This window comes from Rhizophagus irregularis, chromosome 28 (genome assembly GCF_026210795.1).
Source record: "Rhizophagus irregularis chromosome 28, complete sequence".
Classification (NCBI taxonomy): Eukaryota; Fungi; Glomeromycota; class Glomeromycetes; order Glomerales; family Glomeraceae; genus Rhizophagus; species Rhizophagus irregularis.
In genome coordinates, this window is record NC_089456.1 from 1,066,061 (window position 1) to 1,087,243 (window position 21,183).

Here is a 21,183-nt window from a genome sequence, read left to right on the forward strand (position 1 = left end):
AAACCTTGTGTTGTTGTTTGTAAATACCTTCTTTATCAGTGAATAAAAAATATAACATTTCCTCCCAAAATTTTTAATAGTCAAGGAAACGCTACAAGATGAATAGTTTGATAATGAAACCTTATATAATATATAAAAATAATATCAAGTAAATACAAATCATTAATTGATAATAAATACCGTACAATAAATGATTAAATACATTAAGTTTGTTAAATTCGTAATAAATACATTTTCACCAATTTGTGGACCAATAGTACCTTATGTATAGCACCTATCTACCAGAAAAATCAGCAAGAGTATCATATTAAAAATTGTACAATACGTAAAAATATCATCATATAATGTAACCTTCAATTCCTCTAAATTTGTATCATTCATGGTACTATTATGACTCCGCTATACGGTATACACAGCATAAATACTAAAATTATTTCAATGATTCTTTTTTGGATAATGCCGCTGGATCATTAGCAGCAAGTAAATTTGTATTTCAGGTGCCAAATATGTTTTTAATCCTTTATTGTCTTAGAGCTTTTAATATAGATCATTTGCCCGCAACAAAAAATATACTTTCACATTTCGGCAGATTAGATCTGTCGCATATAGCGGTGGTGGTGATAAAGTAGTGGTATTTTTTTTTTATTGTGTATTCAATGTAACAAATCATCATGCGAATAAATTAACATCTAGGTCTCACCTCTTGTCAAATCAAGAATCTTGATGATGAAAGTGACAATGAAAGTCATAAAAAGAAAAAAAGCGAATCTCTACTTCACAACGAGTTTGTAAAGAGATGTACAGTATGTAGCTGATGAAACGAAGAAAATTAATCTGAACCGGAATTGGTACAGAATTTGTTAACGATAACGATTCTACGGAATCTTCGACCTATGACTAAGTTGAAGACAAAGATAGGTTTAAAGACATACTCAAAAATGAATAACTCGAACAAATGGACTAAATGGACTCTTTCTATGGGTATACATACTATAAGTTTGGTATTAAATAAATGAGCATATCTTTACTGAGTCCAGTCATGTCAATTTTTAGCGCAGTCATGTGAATTTTGATGCAGACCGAATTTAAACTTTGATCGGACTTCGCTACCATCGGACTGAGTTAAATGTGCTAAGTCCTGTGATTTTGATCAATCTGGCCGAACTAAATTTACATGTCTGATCCATATTTTATGTTTTATTGTATTTAATAATTATTTAATAGTTGTAGATTTTGTAGATTAAAACAATAAAAAGATATTATTGGGCGTTTTTTATAAAACTAGTAACGATTTTGTTGATCATTTGTTGATCATTTATTTTAAATTTATTATAAATTTTGTCACGAGATTTTCTATGGAAATCATTTCTCAATTTGTTATTAAAACACCTGCTGAATTGCCTCGAAATTGAAAATCATTTCCCTTTTTATAAAAAAATTTCCTTTTTGGTAAAAAACTCTCAGATTAATCTTATATAACTTTATGTCAATGACAATGACAATGAAAAAACTTCTTCCCCAAATTATTAAAAACATAACAATTCCGCAGTAAAAATAATATTTTTACTCAGTTTTTTATTAATATGGAAGATAATAGAAAATATCCTATAGCCGAACATAAATTTCCTTATGGGTCCGGCGACGAATATAATTTTTTATTACTAACATATCACCATTTTATAAAATTTTGTGAAAGTCTAGCTTCTTCATTTTTTTCAGGTCATGACACAGAAGTTCAGCGTAATATACTGCGCTCTAATTTTGGCCTTTCAGATGAAGATATTAATAGTTGGAAAGAAAGGGCTTCACGCTACAACATGTCAACTGAAAGTTTCACATTTTTTCTACATATAGCAATATCCTCTGCGGTGGATGGTTTCCAAGCACGAAGGAAAGAATTAGAAACTATTGTAGATCACGTGACTAAATATAGGGAGACATCTAGCAAAAAGTCCAAAAAAATCGACAAAAAAAAGAAAAAGTCAAATAAATCCAAACACCGTTCCATAATTAATTCTGACGTAGATTCAGATGAATTAGATGATTTTCTTGATAAGGCAAATGAAGAGTTCGCTTATTTAAATTTTTCTTCCGATGATCGAGATTCTAATATAAATCGGCCGATCGCGACAGCCTCTGGATCAAAAATGGATGTTGATCATCCGATTAATACAAATGAGTCATCAAATACGGTCTTACAATCGGTACCTAATAAGCCTCAGTCGCAGCCTATACAAATACCGGAGAAAAGTATTACCGATTCAACAAAGTCTTCAAATAAAAATAAGAAGTTGAATAAACACCTTATCGAAAAAGTTATTACAGGTCATAAGCCAGCTGATGATGATACATCAAGAGTTAGAGATATTCTGGTTTATGACGTCCCAGTATCCTGGACGGCAGAATATATTCTGCAACAGTTAACGCTGTGGGGAAAGCCTATCGATATTCAGATGAAACAACAAAGAAAATATCAGACTGTTCGTTTGAAGATAGAGTTAAGTACCTTTCGTCTTGCCTAATTTGAAGTTAATGAAAATCCTGTGTGGACAACAGATTTAGGGGGGATACCGGTAAGATGGTTTCCAGCAAGGTGGACTCTCAAAGAACGAAAACAACGTGAGAAATTCCAAGCTACGATTAGAAACATTCCAGATTCTATGACGTATGCAGCCTTATGGGTCGACCGTCTCCCACATACTTTTCTTTCTTCGGTTCGAGGGTTGAAAAGTTTTAAAATTATTCAAACAGCTCGGGGTGAACGTAAACTTATTGGTTATTTCGAAAAGTGGGTTGATATGCGGAACGCATTAGATAATCAATTCGTTTGGGATCATCAGTACCTATCTTGGAACCGATACGAACCTCCGACGCAACAAACAAGGTCGCATGGTAGTAATGCCAACAAGAACCAAGGAACTTCAAGAAGTCAATTGACTAACAAACATCAACGAAATTCAAAGAATTTGAAGAAGAAACCAGAAGAGACGAAGTCTGAAAAGCCAAAGAAGCAAAAGAAAGACAAGTCCCGTAAATCATCGAGATCGAAGGTCTTAGCGGAAGTTATAGATGTTTTGCGTAAATTAATAATTTAGGTTTTAGAATTGAGGGTAAAATAGTGGTTCATAGGTGCCAATTTATTTTTATTTAAAATAATTTTTTATTCCTCGTTATTTTATCCATTTATTTTCTGTTTGTTCGCCCTTTAGGGTTGATTTATTTTTGTTTTTGTTTTTTTTTCCCCTTCCCCTTTTTATGGTCATATTCTTTATCCCATTTTTTAAGCCAGTAGGTCTTTAAATATTCGTTATTTTTAGATTAGCTGTTGTAGGTTACTCGCTGTTTACTTTTGTATTTGCATTTGTTAACTTACATAACCATGTAAATTTTTATTTTCTATTCAATAAAGTGTGATCGGTTTGCTTAAAAAAAAAAAAAAAAAAAAAAATGACAATGACAATGAAAAAAACTTCTAATGCCAACTTTTCGCAAAAACTCTTCCTGTGCCACTAAAAGTCCCTGTTAAATTGTTGCATCATTCAATATTTGCATAATTTCATTTTTTTGTTGATCATTAAAATTTCATAAAATATTGCAAAAAAATAAAAAAATTGTAAAAAAAACGGTTTGGCATTTTTCCATATAAAATTATAAAAAAAATAACACAAAAACGTTTTTTCTTCATTTTTTATTTTTTAACAAAAAATGTCAAGACTGACGTTTTTAATTAAAAAAAACCAATATTTTTTTGATTTTTAATCACAAAAATGTCAAGTCTGACGTTTTTAATTAAAAAAATCATTTTTTTTGATTTTTTAATTACAAAAACGTCAAGTCTGACGTTTTTAATTAAAAAAAAACCAATATTTTTTTGATTTTTATTTTTTAATCACAAAAATGTCAAGTCTGACGTTTTTTAATTAAAAAAATCATTTTTTTGATTTTTTAATAACAAAAACGTCAAGTCTGATGTTTTTAATCAAAAAAATCATTTTTTTTGATTTTTTAATTACAATAACGTCAAGTCTAACGTTTTTAATCAAAAAAATCATTTTTTTTTGATTTTTTAATTACAAAAACATCGAGTCTGACATTTTTAATCAAAAAAATCATTTTTTTTGACTTTTTAATTACAAAAACGTCAAGTCTGACGTTTTTAATTAAAAAAAACAATGTTTTTTTGATTTTTAATTACAAAATTCCAACTGCCAAGTCTGACATTTTTAATTAAAAAATCAATATTTTTTTGATTTTTAATCACAAAAACATCAAGTCTGACATTTTTAATTAAAAAAAACCAATATTTTTTTTGATTTTTAATCACAAAAATGTCAAGTCTGACGTTTTTAATAAAAAAATCATTTTTTTTGATTTTTTAATTACAAAAACGTCGAGTCTGACGTTTTTAATTAAAAAATCATTTTTTTGATTTTTTTAATTACAAAAACGTCAAGTCTGACGTTTTTAACTAAAAAAATCAATTTTTTTGATTTTTTTAATTACAAAAACGTCAAGTCTGACGTTTTTAACTAAAAAAATCAATTTTTTTGATTTTTAATTACAAAATTGTCAAATCTAACGTAAAAAATAATTTTTTGAATCATAAAAATGTCAAATCTGACGTTTTTAATTAAAAAATCATTTTTTTTTATTTTTAATCACAAAAATGTCATGTCTGACGTTTTTAACTAAAAAAATCATTTTTTTTTTGATTTTTTAATTACAAAAACGTCAAGTCTGATGTTTTTTAACTAAAAAAGTCATTTTTTTTTGATTTTTTAATTACAAAAATGTCAAGTCTGACGTTTTTTAACTAAAAAAGTCATTTTTTTGATTTTTTAATTACAAAAACGTCAAATCTGACGTTTTTAATTAAAAAAATCATTTTTTTGATTTTTAATCACAAAAATGTCATGTCTGACGTTTTTTAACTAAAAAAGTCATTTTTTTTGATTTTTTAATTACAAAAACGTCAAGTCTGACATTTTTTAACTGAAAAAGTCATTTTTTTTGATTTTTTAATTACAAAAACGTCAAGCCTGACGTTTTTTAACTGAAAAAGTCATTTTTTTGATTTTTTAATTACAAAAACGTCAAGCCTGACGTTTTTTAACTAAAAAAGTCATTTTTTTGTTTTTTTAATTACAAAAACGTCAAGTCTGACGTTTTTAATAAAAAAATCAATTTTTTTTATATTTAATTATAAAAACGTTTGATGACCCAACCCAAAATTTTCGAGTCAATCTGACAGTATAATGATTATAACTCACTAATAATTACCAAGTTACTCTAGTTTAAATAAATATTTTTTATACAATAAAATGGGTTTAAAAACTTATAGCAAAAATTTAAATGCATTTTAATTTTATTGAAACAAGAGGTTCCTAGCAATTTATACTATATCATCATTATCTCATTAAATATTTAATAGTAAAAAAAAAATTTTTTTTTTAATAACTCTCATTATAAAGCGAACAAGCTTTCAAGTAATTTTAAGCGAATCACTGGACCGTATGGTCCGATGATCCGGAAAGATCATCGGACCGGATACCGTAAGGCATAACCTTAAATAAAGGTATGAACAGTATTTATGAATTGGATGCAAACTTTTGAAAGTATTTTTAGTTTTAAAAGATAATTGTTTATCCATTGATAAATTTTTTACTACGATTCACAATGTAAATGTGCGTTCTATCTGGAATTCCCCTTTGATATATGCATTTTGTAATTTGTAATTTGTATGACATACGGAAAATTTTTTGCCGGTTGTACCAATCTTTCATGAGGAAAAAATTGAAAGACTGCATGATGTGCATGATGTATATCATTAAAAATGAAATAATGAGCCAATTCAAAGAATTTTAAATTTTGAATATCTTTTAGGCATCATGTATGTCGTTAAAAGCAGTTCATTTAGATTCGTCAATTTTAATATAAATACAAGAGCTTTTCAAATTCTTTCGTCCTCATATCAAGTTTTAACGAGGAAAAAAAAAAAATTTTTTTTTCAACAATTACGCTACTTTATACTCTAACCCTTAAATCATTTGGTTGTATCCTAAAAATTGAGTGCTAAGAAAAGGACGAATTTCTTTGGGAAAAATATTCTCTAACTATATTTGATAACATGAAACACAAAATGAATTGAGGTATTTTCCGATATTTCATATTTAACACTCACGTGTATAAATTATATTAGTAAATAATCTGTAAAATAAAATAAAATTTCGGATTTTTCCGTAATCAACGGAATAAAAAATAAGAATTGATATTACACAATTCAAAGGCGCAAAAGAATTGATATTATACAATTCAAAGGCGCAAATAATTGATATTACACAATTCAAAGGCACAATTAATTGATATTACCACCTGATGCACGCATGATTTCATTTGCAATACAACAAAATTTTTAAAAATATTTTATATAATACAATATATATATATAATATAATATAATTGTTGCTTTTGCGTCATTGAAGCAGATGACACTGCACACAATGTGATACAAGGATTTGTCCACTCGGGAATTGGAACTGGGCGTACCAATTGAATTGAGCAAGAACGATCTCAGAAATTTCCATTGTTCATTTATAATGACTTATCATTGTTTCCAGTCTCTTTAATGAGAAACAATGATAATTCCGAAATTAATGAGTTCGTGAACTTGTAACCAGTCTTCCTGAAAAATTCATTTACTTAGATTTATTATAAACATTTTATTAAACATTTGATAGTGTAAAATAGTTTTTAAAATGTTAAAATATTTTAATAATTATTGTATTTAAGTTATACGTAAATTGTATAAAAATCCTTTATAAAATAAAATATATATATATATTTTTATATTTGTTAAATAAGAGAAATAATTTTTTTTTTTCTAAAAAATCATTAATCCAAATTAAGAATGAATGACTTCTCGATCGATTATCATTTGACTGTCTTATTTGCTCCAAAAAAAGATAAAAAATAATTTTAGCTTATCAAATAAGAAATGCTTTATTCGTTATTACCCCATATGGATTACTGAGAAGTAATATAATTATGCATGTTAATAATCTTTGTGACTTGTGTCACCAAAAAATTGTCAACCTTTAATTCTAATTATCTCCGATCCAAGTACTGTAGTACTGTAGTATTATACACGAATAAGTGAAAATGAATATTTCATATGACCTTTCAATGAATATTGACGACAGACCTCTGGGCTAAAAAGTTAAAGATAATCCTCAACAATTTACTATCTAAAAAATTATATAAAAAGCCAAGTGTTTTCCCTACCTTTCAATCATCATTATCATCACAACAAAAAAAAAAGTCCTAAAAAAAATGGCCGATCAAAGAGTATATTCTAGTCAAGAAGTACGTCCCAAATTTTTTTTTAAAAAAAATAAAAAAAATTTATTAAATTATTATTTCTTTCTTTTCAAAAAAAAAAAAAAATTTATTTGTAGTATGATAATGATATTGAAAAATATATGAAAGAAGTTAAAGATCATCCAAAACGCTTCACTCTAGTTAGTAAACAAATGGGTAACCGAATTAGTTCAAAAAAAATTCGTCAACGGTAAATATATTTTATTATAATTAATTCTAATTTTTTTTTTTTTAATGAAAAAATTAATTGTTATTGTTTATAATTTAGTTGGATAAATAAGCTCAATCCAAGTCGTAAGTACATTTTACCTTTTAAAATTTTCTTAATTTATTATAATTTGATTTAAAAATGATTTTCTAGTTTGTCACGATCCTCTTGATGAAGAAGAAAAATCATTCATCAACAAATGGGTTGAAAATTACAAAAGTCAGAATCCATCTGCTGACAAAATCCCTTGGAGTAAATTAATTCTAGTTATGAAAGAAGAGTTCGGCAAATTACGCTCCGAAAACAAAGTAAAGAATTATTGGCACCCTCAACAAAGGCAAAGAGAAAGAAATACAAGTCAAGGTCCTTTCGGAATTAATCACGATACTCAATCTAACAATAGTCAAGATCTTTTCGGAATTATTCACGATAGATCTAACAATGATCAAGGATCTTCCGAAATTAAAAAAGATCCTAGAATGGAAATTTCGCATTTGATAAATTAATTTTTTTATGTAAAAGAAATTTATGATGTTTTTTATAATTAGCATATAGTACCCGAGTCTTATAAAGTGAGGGTACGCAAAGGGGGATACTATATGCAGTACTAGGCGATAAGATAAGGTAATAAGTAATAAAGCAATTAAGGTTTATAAAATTATTTCTAATAAAGGTGTTTTTTTTTGTTATTGTTGTTTTTCTTGATAAATTCTACTTCATGATCATTTTAATAATAAATCGCGTATTATTTTGAAAATCATTGCGTCAAATCATCCCAAAATATAGTTTGTATGAAATCAAGAGTCAAATTAATCATCATATTCTCGAAATAAATATATACTGTAATCACGATTTTCTCTCGTGAATAAAAGAATCTAGAACATTCGTAAAATGCATTGATTGAGTTGTGTTAAACATCATGGCGGATTTATGAAATACCCCAAAATTTGTCCGTCATGTCAAATTAAATAAATATTTGACAGTATTTTAGTCACCAAATTTCTATTTGAGTCCCAACCATTTATTATTATTGAACAGTCAAAAATGAGCTCTAAAAAATTTTTTTGTACCCCAAATCTTGCGCCTAACCAATTTTCCCATTATCTAACCAGTTTTTTCAGTGTTAAAGGCGCGTCATTATTTGACATTTTTTAGGAAAAATGTTTCTATAAGTCAATTTTAATTCCCGAGGGCGCAGCAGGTTTTTGCCAAATTTCATCATTTCCCATTTCGTGTGCTGGAAATTTAATATTTTTAAATTTCTAGTTTTCATTCCAAAAAACTCCGATATGTGATTAATTTTCTAAAAAATTTTTTATAAATTATAATAGTCCAATGAATGTTAGTCAGAGTGCATGATGTATTTATAAATATTTTTAAGTTTGACCATTTGCACCTAAAATAGTCCGGTTCTGAGTATTTTGTATGGTGCAATTGGTGCATGGTCAAAATTAACCTAATTTTTACCATTACGCTCAGGCATATGGTTTTTTTTCCCGGAAATAATCATCTTTAAATGATAGAGTACTTAAATTCTGTATTTTTGATCATTGATTCGCCTTCTCATGACTTTTAATACGCTGTTAGTAATCTGCAGTTGGTTTTTTCACCATAAACCATTTAGATTAGTAAAGGATTTCAAAGTTGCAGTCAGATATAAAAGAGAGTATAGTCTGCCCTCATAACAAATTTGACGACTGGGTCGATCAGGAGAAAGAAATAGAATAATTGGGTATAAATTTTCGTTATATTACTGATATCTAAAAAATACTAAATTTGTTATTAGATTTATTATAAAAATTATGCGGTTTTTGGTTTTAGTTCCTAAATTTTTAATATTATTATACTATTATATTGAGCCTCTTTAAATTTCCTAATTAATATTTAAAACAATTTTAAATTAATTTACTATCCATTTTTTAATAAAAGTGTTTCATTTCGCTTTGGTATATTCATAAAAATTCAGAAAAATTCGGTATAAAAAAAAATCTGTTATAGAACAGGTTCATTTTTAGATATGCCCTTATTCACACATTTTACTTAAAATTAAATGTTAGCCGAAAATTAAATTTTCGGTTTTAACGAGATTTTTTTTTCGTAGTTCAAAATCTGTACGATTGATGACTTGCCCTCCCATAACTCCTCCCATTTGTGGGACCGTCTATTTGGCATCATAATAAAACCATACGATGTAAATACTTGCTTCAAATCCTTGCTATTATCTAACTTGAGAATTTCGATTTTTTTTTTTTGTTAAAAGAATGAAGAGTAGTATTTGTTAGAAATTTGCTATGAGAATGTATAATTATTAAATAGCCAAACAAAGACAAAGGGGACGTGAATACACAGGTAACCTATTTATTTTAAAAAGAAGCGACAAAATGCAAAGAAATCATCGGACGACCCGAATTGCATAAAACAATATCGGCAGTGCATTTTTAAGCGAAAATCAGTGCTTCCAACTAGGATACAACACAAAACAAGACGAAGCATTCGACCAAGCCAACTTCAAACGGATACCAATCGACTTCTTGTGGTTTGTTTTGACGAGGAAGTGCTAAAGGTAAAATTGAGAGAGCACAAGTACGAACTCGAGAATGGGCCACACTTCCTCGCATAAGTCATTACTTGTGAGCAATTGTAAATTTAACTCTTTCTATATCTTGTATTCAATTTCAATATACTTTCGCATAAATCATAGACTTCATGAGATCCGACTACACGATGTCCCTATTTATATAAATCCTATCTTCGTCGAAGCAAACCCAGACCTACTGATGGTCTGACCTTCACTCCATCGAGACGATTCCAGGCTTCCAGTTTGGAAAGGGCAGAGGTGAGGGAAGATAAAAAAAAATTAAAAAACATGTTCGTAAAACTTAGTTCCTGTTCGTTTTCTTGATAAATTAGACTATTTCCTTTTATTAATTGATCGTTACAGTGACCCGTGTTACTAATACATCAGTGCTCTTTGATTTTTTTAGGTATTTGTTTTTTTTGAGACTAAATTATATAAGCAATCTAGTCTATAATCAGTCAATTTGCAACACAATTTTGGCTCGGTTCAATCTCAAAGAATGAATATCAAGAAATTTGACTCAAGATTTAATGAAGAGAGTAAAGAAGGATTTATGAGGTAAGTACAAAATTGTGAGGAAAGGTCGCTAATCGGTAGTAATAATGATATAAGAATTGAAAATATTTGCAATGAATGTTTGAATGTTTTACACTGTATTCCTTTATTTCTTTATTTATTTTATTCTTAGTGTCAAATTATATGTTCGAATATATTTTCAAAGCAGAATAAAAAAAAAATCAAAGAATTTTAATATAAATTACATCTCAAAGGAACGCGTTGGCAATTTCTACTTGTATGCAATAATCGAAGAAACAACTAATTTTTGAAAACATGTACTTATATAAAAATCAGAAAAAGCCCTCGCTAAAAATTAATAGAGTAAAATAAAATACGCTTATAAATAATTCGTAATTAATTATCACATAATTAAATGTTTAAAATATAATCGTAATTAATTATAAATATAACGATAGCTCCGATGCTTACCTTCAGTAACATTTCTTGGTTCATGCAAATTTTACTTTATTGATAGATTGAAATTTGTAAAATTCTCGCTTATTTTACCGTAAATACTATTAATTAATATCAGGTCTGAGATCTTTAGCATCCCAATATTTTTCAATTAATATTTTGTATTCTAAGGCAGTTCCTGGAACTATTTTTGACCTCATTCCATTGATGTTAGCAAAAGGTCCCGTAGCTTCATTAAATGAGACTTATGTAATAGAGTGACGTCTTGGTACGTCACTATATTACTTCATATATACGTCCGGATGAGATTTCCCACATATAACAAATTTTTTGATATTATCACATAATGACATCTATTATTTTACTTGATTAAAAAATTGTGTTAAATTTAATTATAATTCTGTATTATTAGTAGACACATTTGTTATTTACATTAACTTCGTGATTGTAGATTCGCAACCTTGTCCGTCATTTTCTTTGACTGTGTCTGTTAGTGTTGCCTGCCGTAAATAGTTGTAAGTCTAAAAATCAAGTAATTATAATGGTTGTAAATCAGAATTATCATCTTTTAGTTAACCACAATAGCATAGTATTTACAACAAAATTACAACTTATGTTTATAATATTACAACCCGCTTAGGTTGTAATTCGAAATATAATAATCAATACTTACGGCACGCAACCTTAGTGTCTGTCTTTGGCGTTATAGATTGATTTATCGTATAAAACCAAAAAATAAAGATTTAAAAAAAGATGATAAAATGATAAAGAGCAAGTCAAAAATTTAGATACATTATCTATTTAACGAAATAGCAATTACACTGCATATGAAAATTACAAAAATATAATGTATTATAATGATATCAAGGAGATAAGGTAAGTTGACAACGTTACATTTATAAACTTGCATTTGTAGTTCATCTAAGTCGAATGGTTGATGAATCTTTTTCCAATAGCAAATGGAATCAAAGAAATTAAATTCATTTTTTACAATGTATCATATAATTTTATTAATTGATTTGGGAATAAATAATTAAATCTTTAATTACGTTAGTAAAATTACACTACAAGTCTACGATAAGAGAATGATACTAGTGATACTGCTGCCTTAAACTGTCTGTCCATAGGCCATAGCCAATTTTTAAATAATTTGTATACCAGTGCAATTATTTATATTTTTTTTGATAGCCGTAACGCGCTCATAAATCACGTGATATAGCGAATGCTCTCCAATGATATTAAGGAAATACTACCCTTTCTCGAGGTTACAGCTTTTCGATTGATTATCGCCACATATAAGTGAATGAAGGAAAGGTTATGGTTGAGAGCTTTCAGTTCCACCAAAATGCTCTAGCCTTCTTCACCCAGCCGATTAACCCAATTGATCTGTCTTGCCAAGGATTCAAGTTTTTCGTGAAGATTTTTTAATCAGGAAATACCATTTTGAAATTTATCTATACCGCACGATATTCATTGAAAAGACCGATTGTTGAAAACAAATGTTTTGAATCTGATGCTATTATTATGAAAATTGTTCATTTTATAATATAAACTATTTTATTACTCACGCTGCATATAAAATGCAGATAGCAGGATTTATTATATAATTAGTATAACAAATAACAACTTTGCTCATAACAATCGGTAATAATAAACCTAAAAGTATGTAATGTTTTATAAAGGAAATACTCAGCTCTTTGAAGAATTTGTTGGCTAACTTTCTAATTCAATAGAACAAAGTCATGGTCAAGTAAAAATATAGTGATGATATTTTACGATCTTATCATTTACTTAATAATAATGTGTTTATTTTATTTACAGTTAATCAAAACATAATTAAGAGAACTATATTTATGACAACCATTGGTTGTCCATCTGACACACAAGTAAGGCAAAAAAACCAGAATACCTGTTTATATAAATACAAAAACATGAAATCATTTCGTGACAACCTTCTTGCATTCATTTATCCATTCCCAAACTTGATTAATGATATCTTCTGCTTGATATAATTCATTTTCTAGCCATCCGAGGCTTAATTTCTTGTGTTTTTGGGAGTTCTCGGTTATGGATAATGATTTTAATGCAAGCTCAACTTTCTCGTAATATTTGTACCTAAAATCACAAATTCCAATGAACGAAGTAAAAAATTCGTTAAAAAAAAATTCTATATATATATATATATATATAATTAAATGTTACAAACCTTAACTCATCTTCTAGTTCTAAACAACGGTCAACCTTGTTTGTATCCGAAGAATGACTATTGATTGTTTTTTTCAATCGATTCTTGGTCTCTCCCATACTACCTTGCAGCTTAATCAACTTCACAATCACAACTACTGTCCAACCTCTCAAGAGAATAATATACTTATTCACCGCTTTTTTCCCTTTCTCTTTCATGATGGCCTGGCAGAAAATCATCATATCATTATAAATTTCATTTAGGGTTGTGTCATTATCAGTACGAGATTTTGCTCGTTTGTAAACCTGGCGAATCCAGACTTGGATTTTTATGGCAGCGTCTTTCGCCTCAGGAGAATCATGAATCTTACGAAACCAGGCTTGAATTTCTGTTTCCGGCTCTTTAGCCTCTTCAGAAATTGCGTGCTGATCAAGCTGATCAAAAGTGTCTTGCATTAGGCTAGTATTCTGATCATTACCTCCGCTTTTTTGTGATGAAAATTGATTTTCTGAGACTACATTTTCCACAATATTTACTGACGATTTGATCTGCTGAAGAGCATAGCGAAATCCCCCGATAGAGTTGTACGCAAGCTTTTTAATACCATGTTTCTCCCAGTTAGAAAATCTTGACGGTATACTTTCTAATTGGTAATAAACAATGACCAAGGAATCACAATCTGTTTCTTTAAGATCGTTATGCAGAACATTAACAAGTAGTCCCATAGATTTCTGTTCTAAGTATTTTTTTATCTTATTAGAAGAAATTTTGTTGTCCAGATATTTGAAAAGATTAAAGATACTAGGCACAAAAGTGGATTCATTCAGACCAATAAGAACTAATAGCCGTATTAATCGAAGGGTAATCGTAAAGTAAGTATATTCCTTGTAAGTAAGCAGATAATTAAGAAGCTGTTTAATTTGCTCAAAGAAAATCGCAATTGCAGCCAGATAGCTATCTCTGTTGTAAGCATGTCGAAGATTCGGAATGAGCGGTGTTACAGCGTATATATCAAAATAATTAACTAGATAAGCTCGAGGAAGGAAAAAATCACAACATCTAGGACTGATTGCAAAAATCAAAGATGTTACAAATTCTATAAGGGATACAAGATCACCAAATGCATCAGATGTAACCAAATTTACCCTTTCCGTATGGCTTATAGCATATTGAATAAATATTTTTATTTGAGAAATTGCTTCGATCACATTGTTAGATCTAAGATAAAAGAAAAATGATGAAAGTCGTTTTCCAACCGGAATTGCTCGGTGATATCCATTATAACAATCGTAGTACTCAAGACCAACGGGTAAATTGTAAGGATATAAAAGAATCGTTGGCTTTGACATTTCCCAACAGAACGTATTAATACCCCATTCGTCTCTCAGCTGCTGAAGAACAAGCATGCATTTTAGCATGGCTTCAAAGTTACTGGCATTATTAAACTCATACAGCCATCTCTTATGAGCAAGTTCGATAAACCCATTACGTGTGTGATAAGGTAATTTAGCAAGCACCATGTGAGTGATCTCCGGACAACTTGTCCTTGAAGAATGATAGCGTATATGATTTCGAATCAAGTTTTCAGCCCACCATCTTTGTAAACCGAGAACTTCTTTGCTTTGTTCTTCTTTAAGTAGTCGAAGATGGTATAATACAATCAATTTTAGCATCACGGTGTATTGAAGGCATGAAAGTTCCAGGCGTTTGTACAGAATTGATGGCGTTGTAATTACGTGATGATTTTTGCAATTTTGTCTTGAACAATATTGATAAGATATAAAATTGTAGCAGATTTGAGAGCTTACGTCTGGAATATTTCTACCCTTCTGATTATCATCCCGGATGAGCTCAAAGATATACGAAGCGAGGAATTTTGAAATTGTCCGATATACAGTATATACGTTATAAACATATCGATTATCCGTGGTTTCTGTTACTTCTTTTTTCGAGTTGTTGCCGTACATTTCATTTATGAGACGAACTAGTGGGTTATCAAAAAAAATTTGACGTTTTTGTGGACAGTTCTCCACTTTGCTTACAAAAAAAATATTCTCAATAATTTTATTGTCATTGTATCGTGAAGCTTTTATAAGAGGAAAGACTAGATCACATAGCCTTAATATATGTTGTAACCTCTTTTTCCAATACTCTTCCTCAATATCAGGTTGTGGAATCTGCAACCATAAGATTATTGCACGAAATTCATGAGTAATCTCTCCCTGATTCTTAAAAAGTTGTATATACTTGTTAACTCTATTAAGACCCTTATTTAAATAAGCTGAGTATAATTGAAATTCTTCTTCCATTATTTTTTCCCACTTTTTGGACTTTTTAAACGATGGGTTGATTTTTGTAATAATATCATTCGCCTTGGAATGGAGACTCATCAACCCAGAATTATTCAAATTTTTGATCATCGACTTTAATATATTTACTCTGCATAGATGTAAGTAACACTGTAATGCCTCAATCTTATCCTCATCATTGTTTGAGCAGTTAAACTTATCAGCTGCCTTTTCAAATTCACCGTGTGAACGCAGATCTTCAGCTACGGCACGAAATTGACCAGTCTTCTCACAGACTTCTAAAAATTCTTCTGGTGCATGATCTCTCAGAAGTTTAATTTGTTCCTCCTGGGGGAGGATAGAAAGAGCTATCGTACTCATTTCTTTATTATTTGTACGACGATAATGGATGTTGACAAGACGGGTAATACGGTGAAATATTTTATCATCAATTTTTTGTCGATATCTTATTAAAAAGATTAGGTTACATTACGGTTAATTGTATAGAATTTGTCAAATTAGTTATGCTACATCAATAGACTTACTTTCGCATTAGCTCGATTACTTTTTCATAACGGTTATCATTTTTATATGCTACAACAGCATCAGTATAGTTCTTTGCCTTTTCAAAATACTTACCTGCCTCGTACCACATACTAGCTTTATTATAACAACGCGCGGCAGGATCAAACATATTCCATTTGACATATACATCACCAGCTTCTTTATACATGCTAATATCCTAAAAGTGTATAAATCAATTTAAAGCAGTGAATATCGATCGAGTAAAGGAAATCAAAATCTTACCTGGTAACATGAAGCCGCCTGATTGGGTCGGGAGCACTTTACGAAAGCCTCAGCAGCACAAATGAAATTGGACTTTATAGTATCATCATCAGAATCATTTGTAGAATCCTTAGCAATCTGCTGAAGATAATATGCATTGGCTAGTTCTCTGCTCTTTTTATTTCCACTTTTTTCAAAGCAGAAAATAGCCTAAAAAGTAATTTATTTAGATATAATACAGCTAATTACATAACATTAATATTTCAAAAATGGTATTACTTGCTCATACTGCCGTTGTTCAAAGAAATTTTTTCCCTGTTGATCCCACTCATCTGAATTGCTCTTTTTAGCCAAAGTGGAAATAATTTCGTCTACACTTTGAGTTACTTTAATTAGCCCAAGACGTTCCCAGTACATTTTGAGTGGAATGCTATATTCGGGATTTTCATCGCATATCCATATATGTTGCCGAGCCCTAGTTACTGCAACGTAAAGATGTTTGAGTTCTGAGGAAAGGATGTAATGTCTCTCGTGGGAGAAAGTTTGAACACCTTCAGAATTTTCTCTTGGAATAGAATCAATTACTCGCCACTAAAAGATAAATAATAAGTGAACTATCTATAAGAGATTTGAGACCAATAATATATTATCATACCTTTCGACATGCAGGTGAATCGTTAAAGAAATTATACAAAAGCACATCATTAAACTCCATGCCTTTAGCTTCAAATATAGTCATTACCAATCCAGCTTTATTAATTAGTTTCTTCAACTCATCTTTAGCATTATCGTCACGTACAATAATGACTTGATCAGCACCAAATTCAATGAATGGATTTTCGTCACCATTAACAAGCTTTTGCCCATTAGAGGTACAAACATCATCAAGCTCACTTTCTCTGCTATTTGACGAGAAGATTTTAAAATGATCTTTTTGGAACCCTTCAAAGAAAGTAGGTTGAGGTCCACCGACCCTACCATGTTCACGTGATAGCCGGTCGATAGAATTAGGAAAAAAGTGCCAAATAAGATCAATTACTGAAGTGGCGAGTTGAAGGATCCCATTATGGGATCGGTAATTAATATCTAGCTCAAACTGTTTTGGATTTATAATGCTACTATGATTGGTTTTGGCTCGTGTACGTTCCCAATTATACATTAAGGCATGTAAATCTATATTAAATTATCAAAAAAATTGTTTAATAAAGAATAGAAGAATAATATTGGCAAAAAAATATCGCGCATACCCTGGAATCGAAAAGAAGACCCTCTGGCAATACATTGTGCTATATCTCCAGCTAAAAAAACGCTATTGGCACGGTCAAAAACCTTCAAGATAAGTGCCAAATCCACAATTTGATTATCCTGACATTCATCAATATATACTTCATGAATATGTGGACCACCGAGTGCTTTTTTTTTGGCAAGACGTAAGATTGCCAACGTTCTACAAAGATTCCAAATAAAATTAAGCAATTAATAATATGCCCGAAAAATAAAAGAATCACATATTATCTGGACTTACCGATCTATCGAATCGTAATCACCATTTCGTAACTTCATTGTTTCATATTTTTGAAATAAATCATAAATCTGATCCCGGTTATATGAAAATACCGGATACTTTTTGGTACTGATGTTTTTGTAATCTTCTCTTGATAAAAAATCTACTTCGGGATTTGAACCCTAGGTAAAATAAAGATTGAGATAAAATATATATATAAGTATTAAAGAAATTGAAAGAAAACAAGTGACAAATAATTACAGATTACATGCCTTAATAATAGAAAATTCAGCATAAACCAATTCACAATCAAAATCGCAACTAAGACGACGCCAATATCTTTTCTGAAAGACCTTATAATCAACAAAATTCGTCGTTTTAACGAAAGATGATTTTTGGTAAAATCTTCCTTCTTTATCATATGAATCAATATTATCTGCACCTAACTTTCGTTGTTTGATTAGGTTCTTAATGGCATACGTTTCTTGAAGCATTTTAGAAAACTTATCGTAGGTCATGAACAAAGGGAAATGGTGATCTTCTAGCTCATGGAATGAGTTTGGAATATCATCATCATCATCTCCCTCTTCGAGCATTGTATCAGTGCCATCTGCTTCTGCTTCTTCTTTCTTTCTTCTATATTCATAAAACTGCGCCATAGAAATTTTTTTCCCGGCGAGCATGGCAGACTCTCGCAACTTATTAAAATATTCCTTTACCCGGTCACGAAGATTGGGGCTCACTGTAATAAATATTTGTCTTTTGATAAAAACCCTGTCATTGGATGACGTTTTACAGAGTTGTCTATTTAAGTATGAAGCAATCTGCCTAAAAATAATACATGTAGTCTTTCCAGTCCCTAGATATTAGAAATATATAGAAACAAATGGCATTAAACTTATTTCCAGTTGCAATGATTGAATCAGATTGATCACTAACCTGATCGACCAATAACAACCGCCGATGCAGGACAGTTAATGATTTCATATTCTTTCTTGGACACTTGAAAAGTAAAATTAAAACCACCCAAGGCAAGTGATTTGTACAAGTTCTGCATTAAAAAATAATGCATTAATATATAATAAATCCGAATTTCATAATTTAATATTATTAACTTCATAATTTACCTTTGATAAGGGAACAAACTTATTTGTAACAAGCATCCTATGAACCTCTAGCAATTTCTCATCATCCGTCAGTGAGGTATGCAATCCGTTTTCAGGAGATTTTATTTCTTCTTCGTTTCCAAAGGTCATTGGTAAAATTACGCTATCTTTACCTGATTGTTCCACCATACACAAATGCTTGGGAGTATAAATCTGATGAACTATTGAGAGATTTTCTAATATTTTGTGGATTTGTTCCTTGTTTGCTGTGACAGCCCAAATTTTAACAAGCTGTGTGAGCGAATCACTACGAATAGAGAATCCATAATCAACTTGCCAGAGAATTTTTAGACCATCATTATCTGGAATTTCTATCTCATAAACAGGAATGGCATGAGTTTGAACCTTACGCCGTAATTCATGTTTGTCCCATTTTCCTAATGATATCTGCCCAAGTTTCTGTATGACTGTCCTAAATTTATCAGGTGATGATTCCAATTGACGCAAGTCTTTGATTGTGTCCTCGCTAAGCATGATGTCCCATGGACCAAGCTTATCATCCTCATTAAATTCAAATGGAAGACGGTAAAGGCAATCTGATGATGACTCCTCTTCCAAAAAGTATTTGTCAGGAGAGAAATAAGCAAGAGCTTGTTTGTGACAACTTGTACATGGTAAGAATTCCATCAAAATCTAATTGAGGATGGATAGGTTTATCAAGTTCCCTATCATTAGTTATTTTTGAATAAAACAAAAATATTTACCCGGAATGAATCTATTTTCCGTAGTTCGAGAGCACGCAAAGTGTGAGGCAAATCTGATGGCCTTTGAGGTTTCGGCATATTTAATAATGCGAGATTTTGTTCATCTTCAATGGATAAGAGTGTAAAGTTGTTATTGATGTTACTGGCGGCTCTCTTCCTGTTCGAATGTTGCGTTCTGGATTCCTTATCCTCAAGCCTAACCATATCATCCAATGTAGGTGGCAAAGAATTTTTTCTGTTAACAAGCAGGATTTGTTTTAAACTTTGATGGCTTCTTAGAGTTTCCAACAATGCCGTGCAGGCCTTGTATATTGAAAAACCCTCTGATAACCGAGATGGGACATCCTCGTGCTCAGAACATTTCTCTACGAGAGTCGCAATCACGTCCGCCGCTTTGAGTATCTCTTCTTGCTCGATACGAATTAACATGTTGAAGTCAAATAATATGCGCTTGATACAATGATGACCATAAGTTTCCGTTATCAAAACTCCAAAGACTTCATTTGCATCCAGGATTGCGCTGAAGACATGTTTGGTTGTCAACCTATTATCTTTATTATCAGTACGCCAAAGGAGTTCAATACAATTGTGAAGGAGCTCTCTAAAGCCAGGAACGTCAGAATTTTGTAGGTTTTTCATAACAACATCGTTTATTAACATTGAGGAAAATTTATTGAGCGAATTATTCCATCTATTCAAACTGAAGTTTGGAGTAGCCCGTAAATTTTTATTGCAAAGGTTAAAAATAAAAGTTTGTAGGGTTGATAGATAAGTATCAAAAGAACGCGATAATTCGTCAAGAAACTCATCCATGTCCGATTCTGATGCATTGAGACATCGTTCCAGCAGTATATCTCGTTTCTGACCGTCATCATTCTGAGAACTTGCAAGGTCTTCCAGTAGTTCAATTAGAAATCTTTCATCCATTATGATCAATTTTCGTTTTTTTTTAAAAAAAAGAAAAGAAAAAAAATAAAAATAAAAAATAAATAAATATATTTAACGCACTAATGAAATAATTATAAGTTTATCTCAAGGATATAAGGAATAATATTTTTGGAAAAGTCTGCTGATTTTTTACCAACATCACACTATATTCCTTAAAAAAGAAATTTATTAAAAGTATTAAGAGCAATAAATGATTTTAACGAAAAATTTTGATTTCAAGAACAACAGAATAAAAATTTTGTTTCTGTGGGAAAAAAACCAAAGTATTGATGGTTGATATAATGTCTCCCGCATAACTCGGGTAACAGTGAACCAAAACAACACAGTGCATGCAATGCAGATCGTGCTTAAACCTAACTTGTGACGATCAGTAGTAAATCATGCACGATGTTGTGACAATTAATTGTTAAATATTCCTATTTGAAATACTTCACTTAAACCATTGTTGAAAAAAAAAAATCACTAAT

At 30.2% G+C, this 21,183-nt stretch overlaps 4 protein-coding genes across 4 annotated transcripts; 2 read left to right on the forward strand and 2 right to left on the reverse strand.

Annotated features, from left to right (window-relative positions):
• Nucleotides 1–1,583: 1,583 nt before the first annotated feature.
• Nucleotides 1,584–3,095, forward strand: OCT59_018890 (uncharacterized protein; the record flags this gene model as incomplete). Its single annotated transcript, XM_066135678.1, has 2 exons — nt 1,584–2,387; nt 2,790–3,095. 2 exons carry the CDS (start codon nt 1,584–1,586, stop codon nt 3,093–3,095), a joined length of 1,110 nt encoding a protein of 369 aa, XP_066004944.1.
• Nucleotides 3,096–7,329: 4,234 nt separating this feature from the next.
• Nucleotides 7,330–8,091, forward strand: OCT59_018891 (uncharacterized protein; the record flags this gene model as incomplete). Its single annotated transcript, XM_025311310.1, has 4 exons — nt 7,330–7,362; nt 7,455–7,567; nt 7,646–7,671; nt 7,739–8,091. The coding sequence occupies 4 exons, from the start codon at nt 7,330–7,332 to the stop codon at nt 8,089–8,091; spliced, it is 525 nt and encodes a 174-aa protein (XP_025173059.1).
• A 4,981-nt stretch (nt 8,092–13,072) lies between these two features.
• On the reverse strand, nt 13,073–14,045 carry OCT59_018892 (uncharacterized protein; the record flags this gene model as incomplete). The annotated part of the gene is made up of 2 exons (XM_066135679.1): nt 13,073–13,250; nt 13,342–14,045. 2 exons carry the CDS (start codon nt 14,043–14,045, stop codon nt 13,073–13,075), a joined length of 882 nt encoding a protein of 293 aa, XP_066004945.1.
• Nucleotides 14,046–14,379: 334 nt separating this feature from the next.
• On the reverse strand, nt 14,380–20,695 carry OCT59_018893 (uncharacterized protein; the record flags this gene model as incomplete). The annotated part of the gene is made up of 12 exons (XM_066135680.1): nt 14,380–14,385; nt 14,466–16,074; nt 16,154–16,350; nt 16,416–16,604; nt 16,674–16,985; nt 17,050–17,567; nt 17,642–17,841; nt 17,920–18,080; nt 18,171–18,757; nt 18,838–18,949; nt 19,026–19,697; nt 19,769–20,695. The coding sequence occupies 12 exons, from the start codon at nt 20,693–20,695 to the stop codon at nt 14,380–14,382; spliced, it is 5,490 nt and encodes a 1,829-aa protein (XP_066004946.1).
• Between the last annotated feature and the right edge of the window lie 488 nt (nt 20,696–21,183).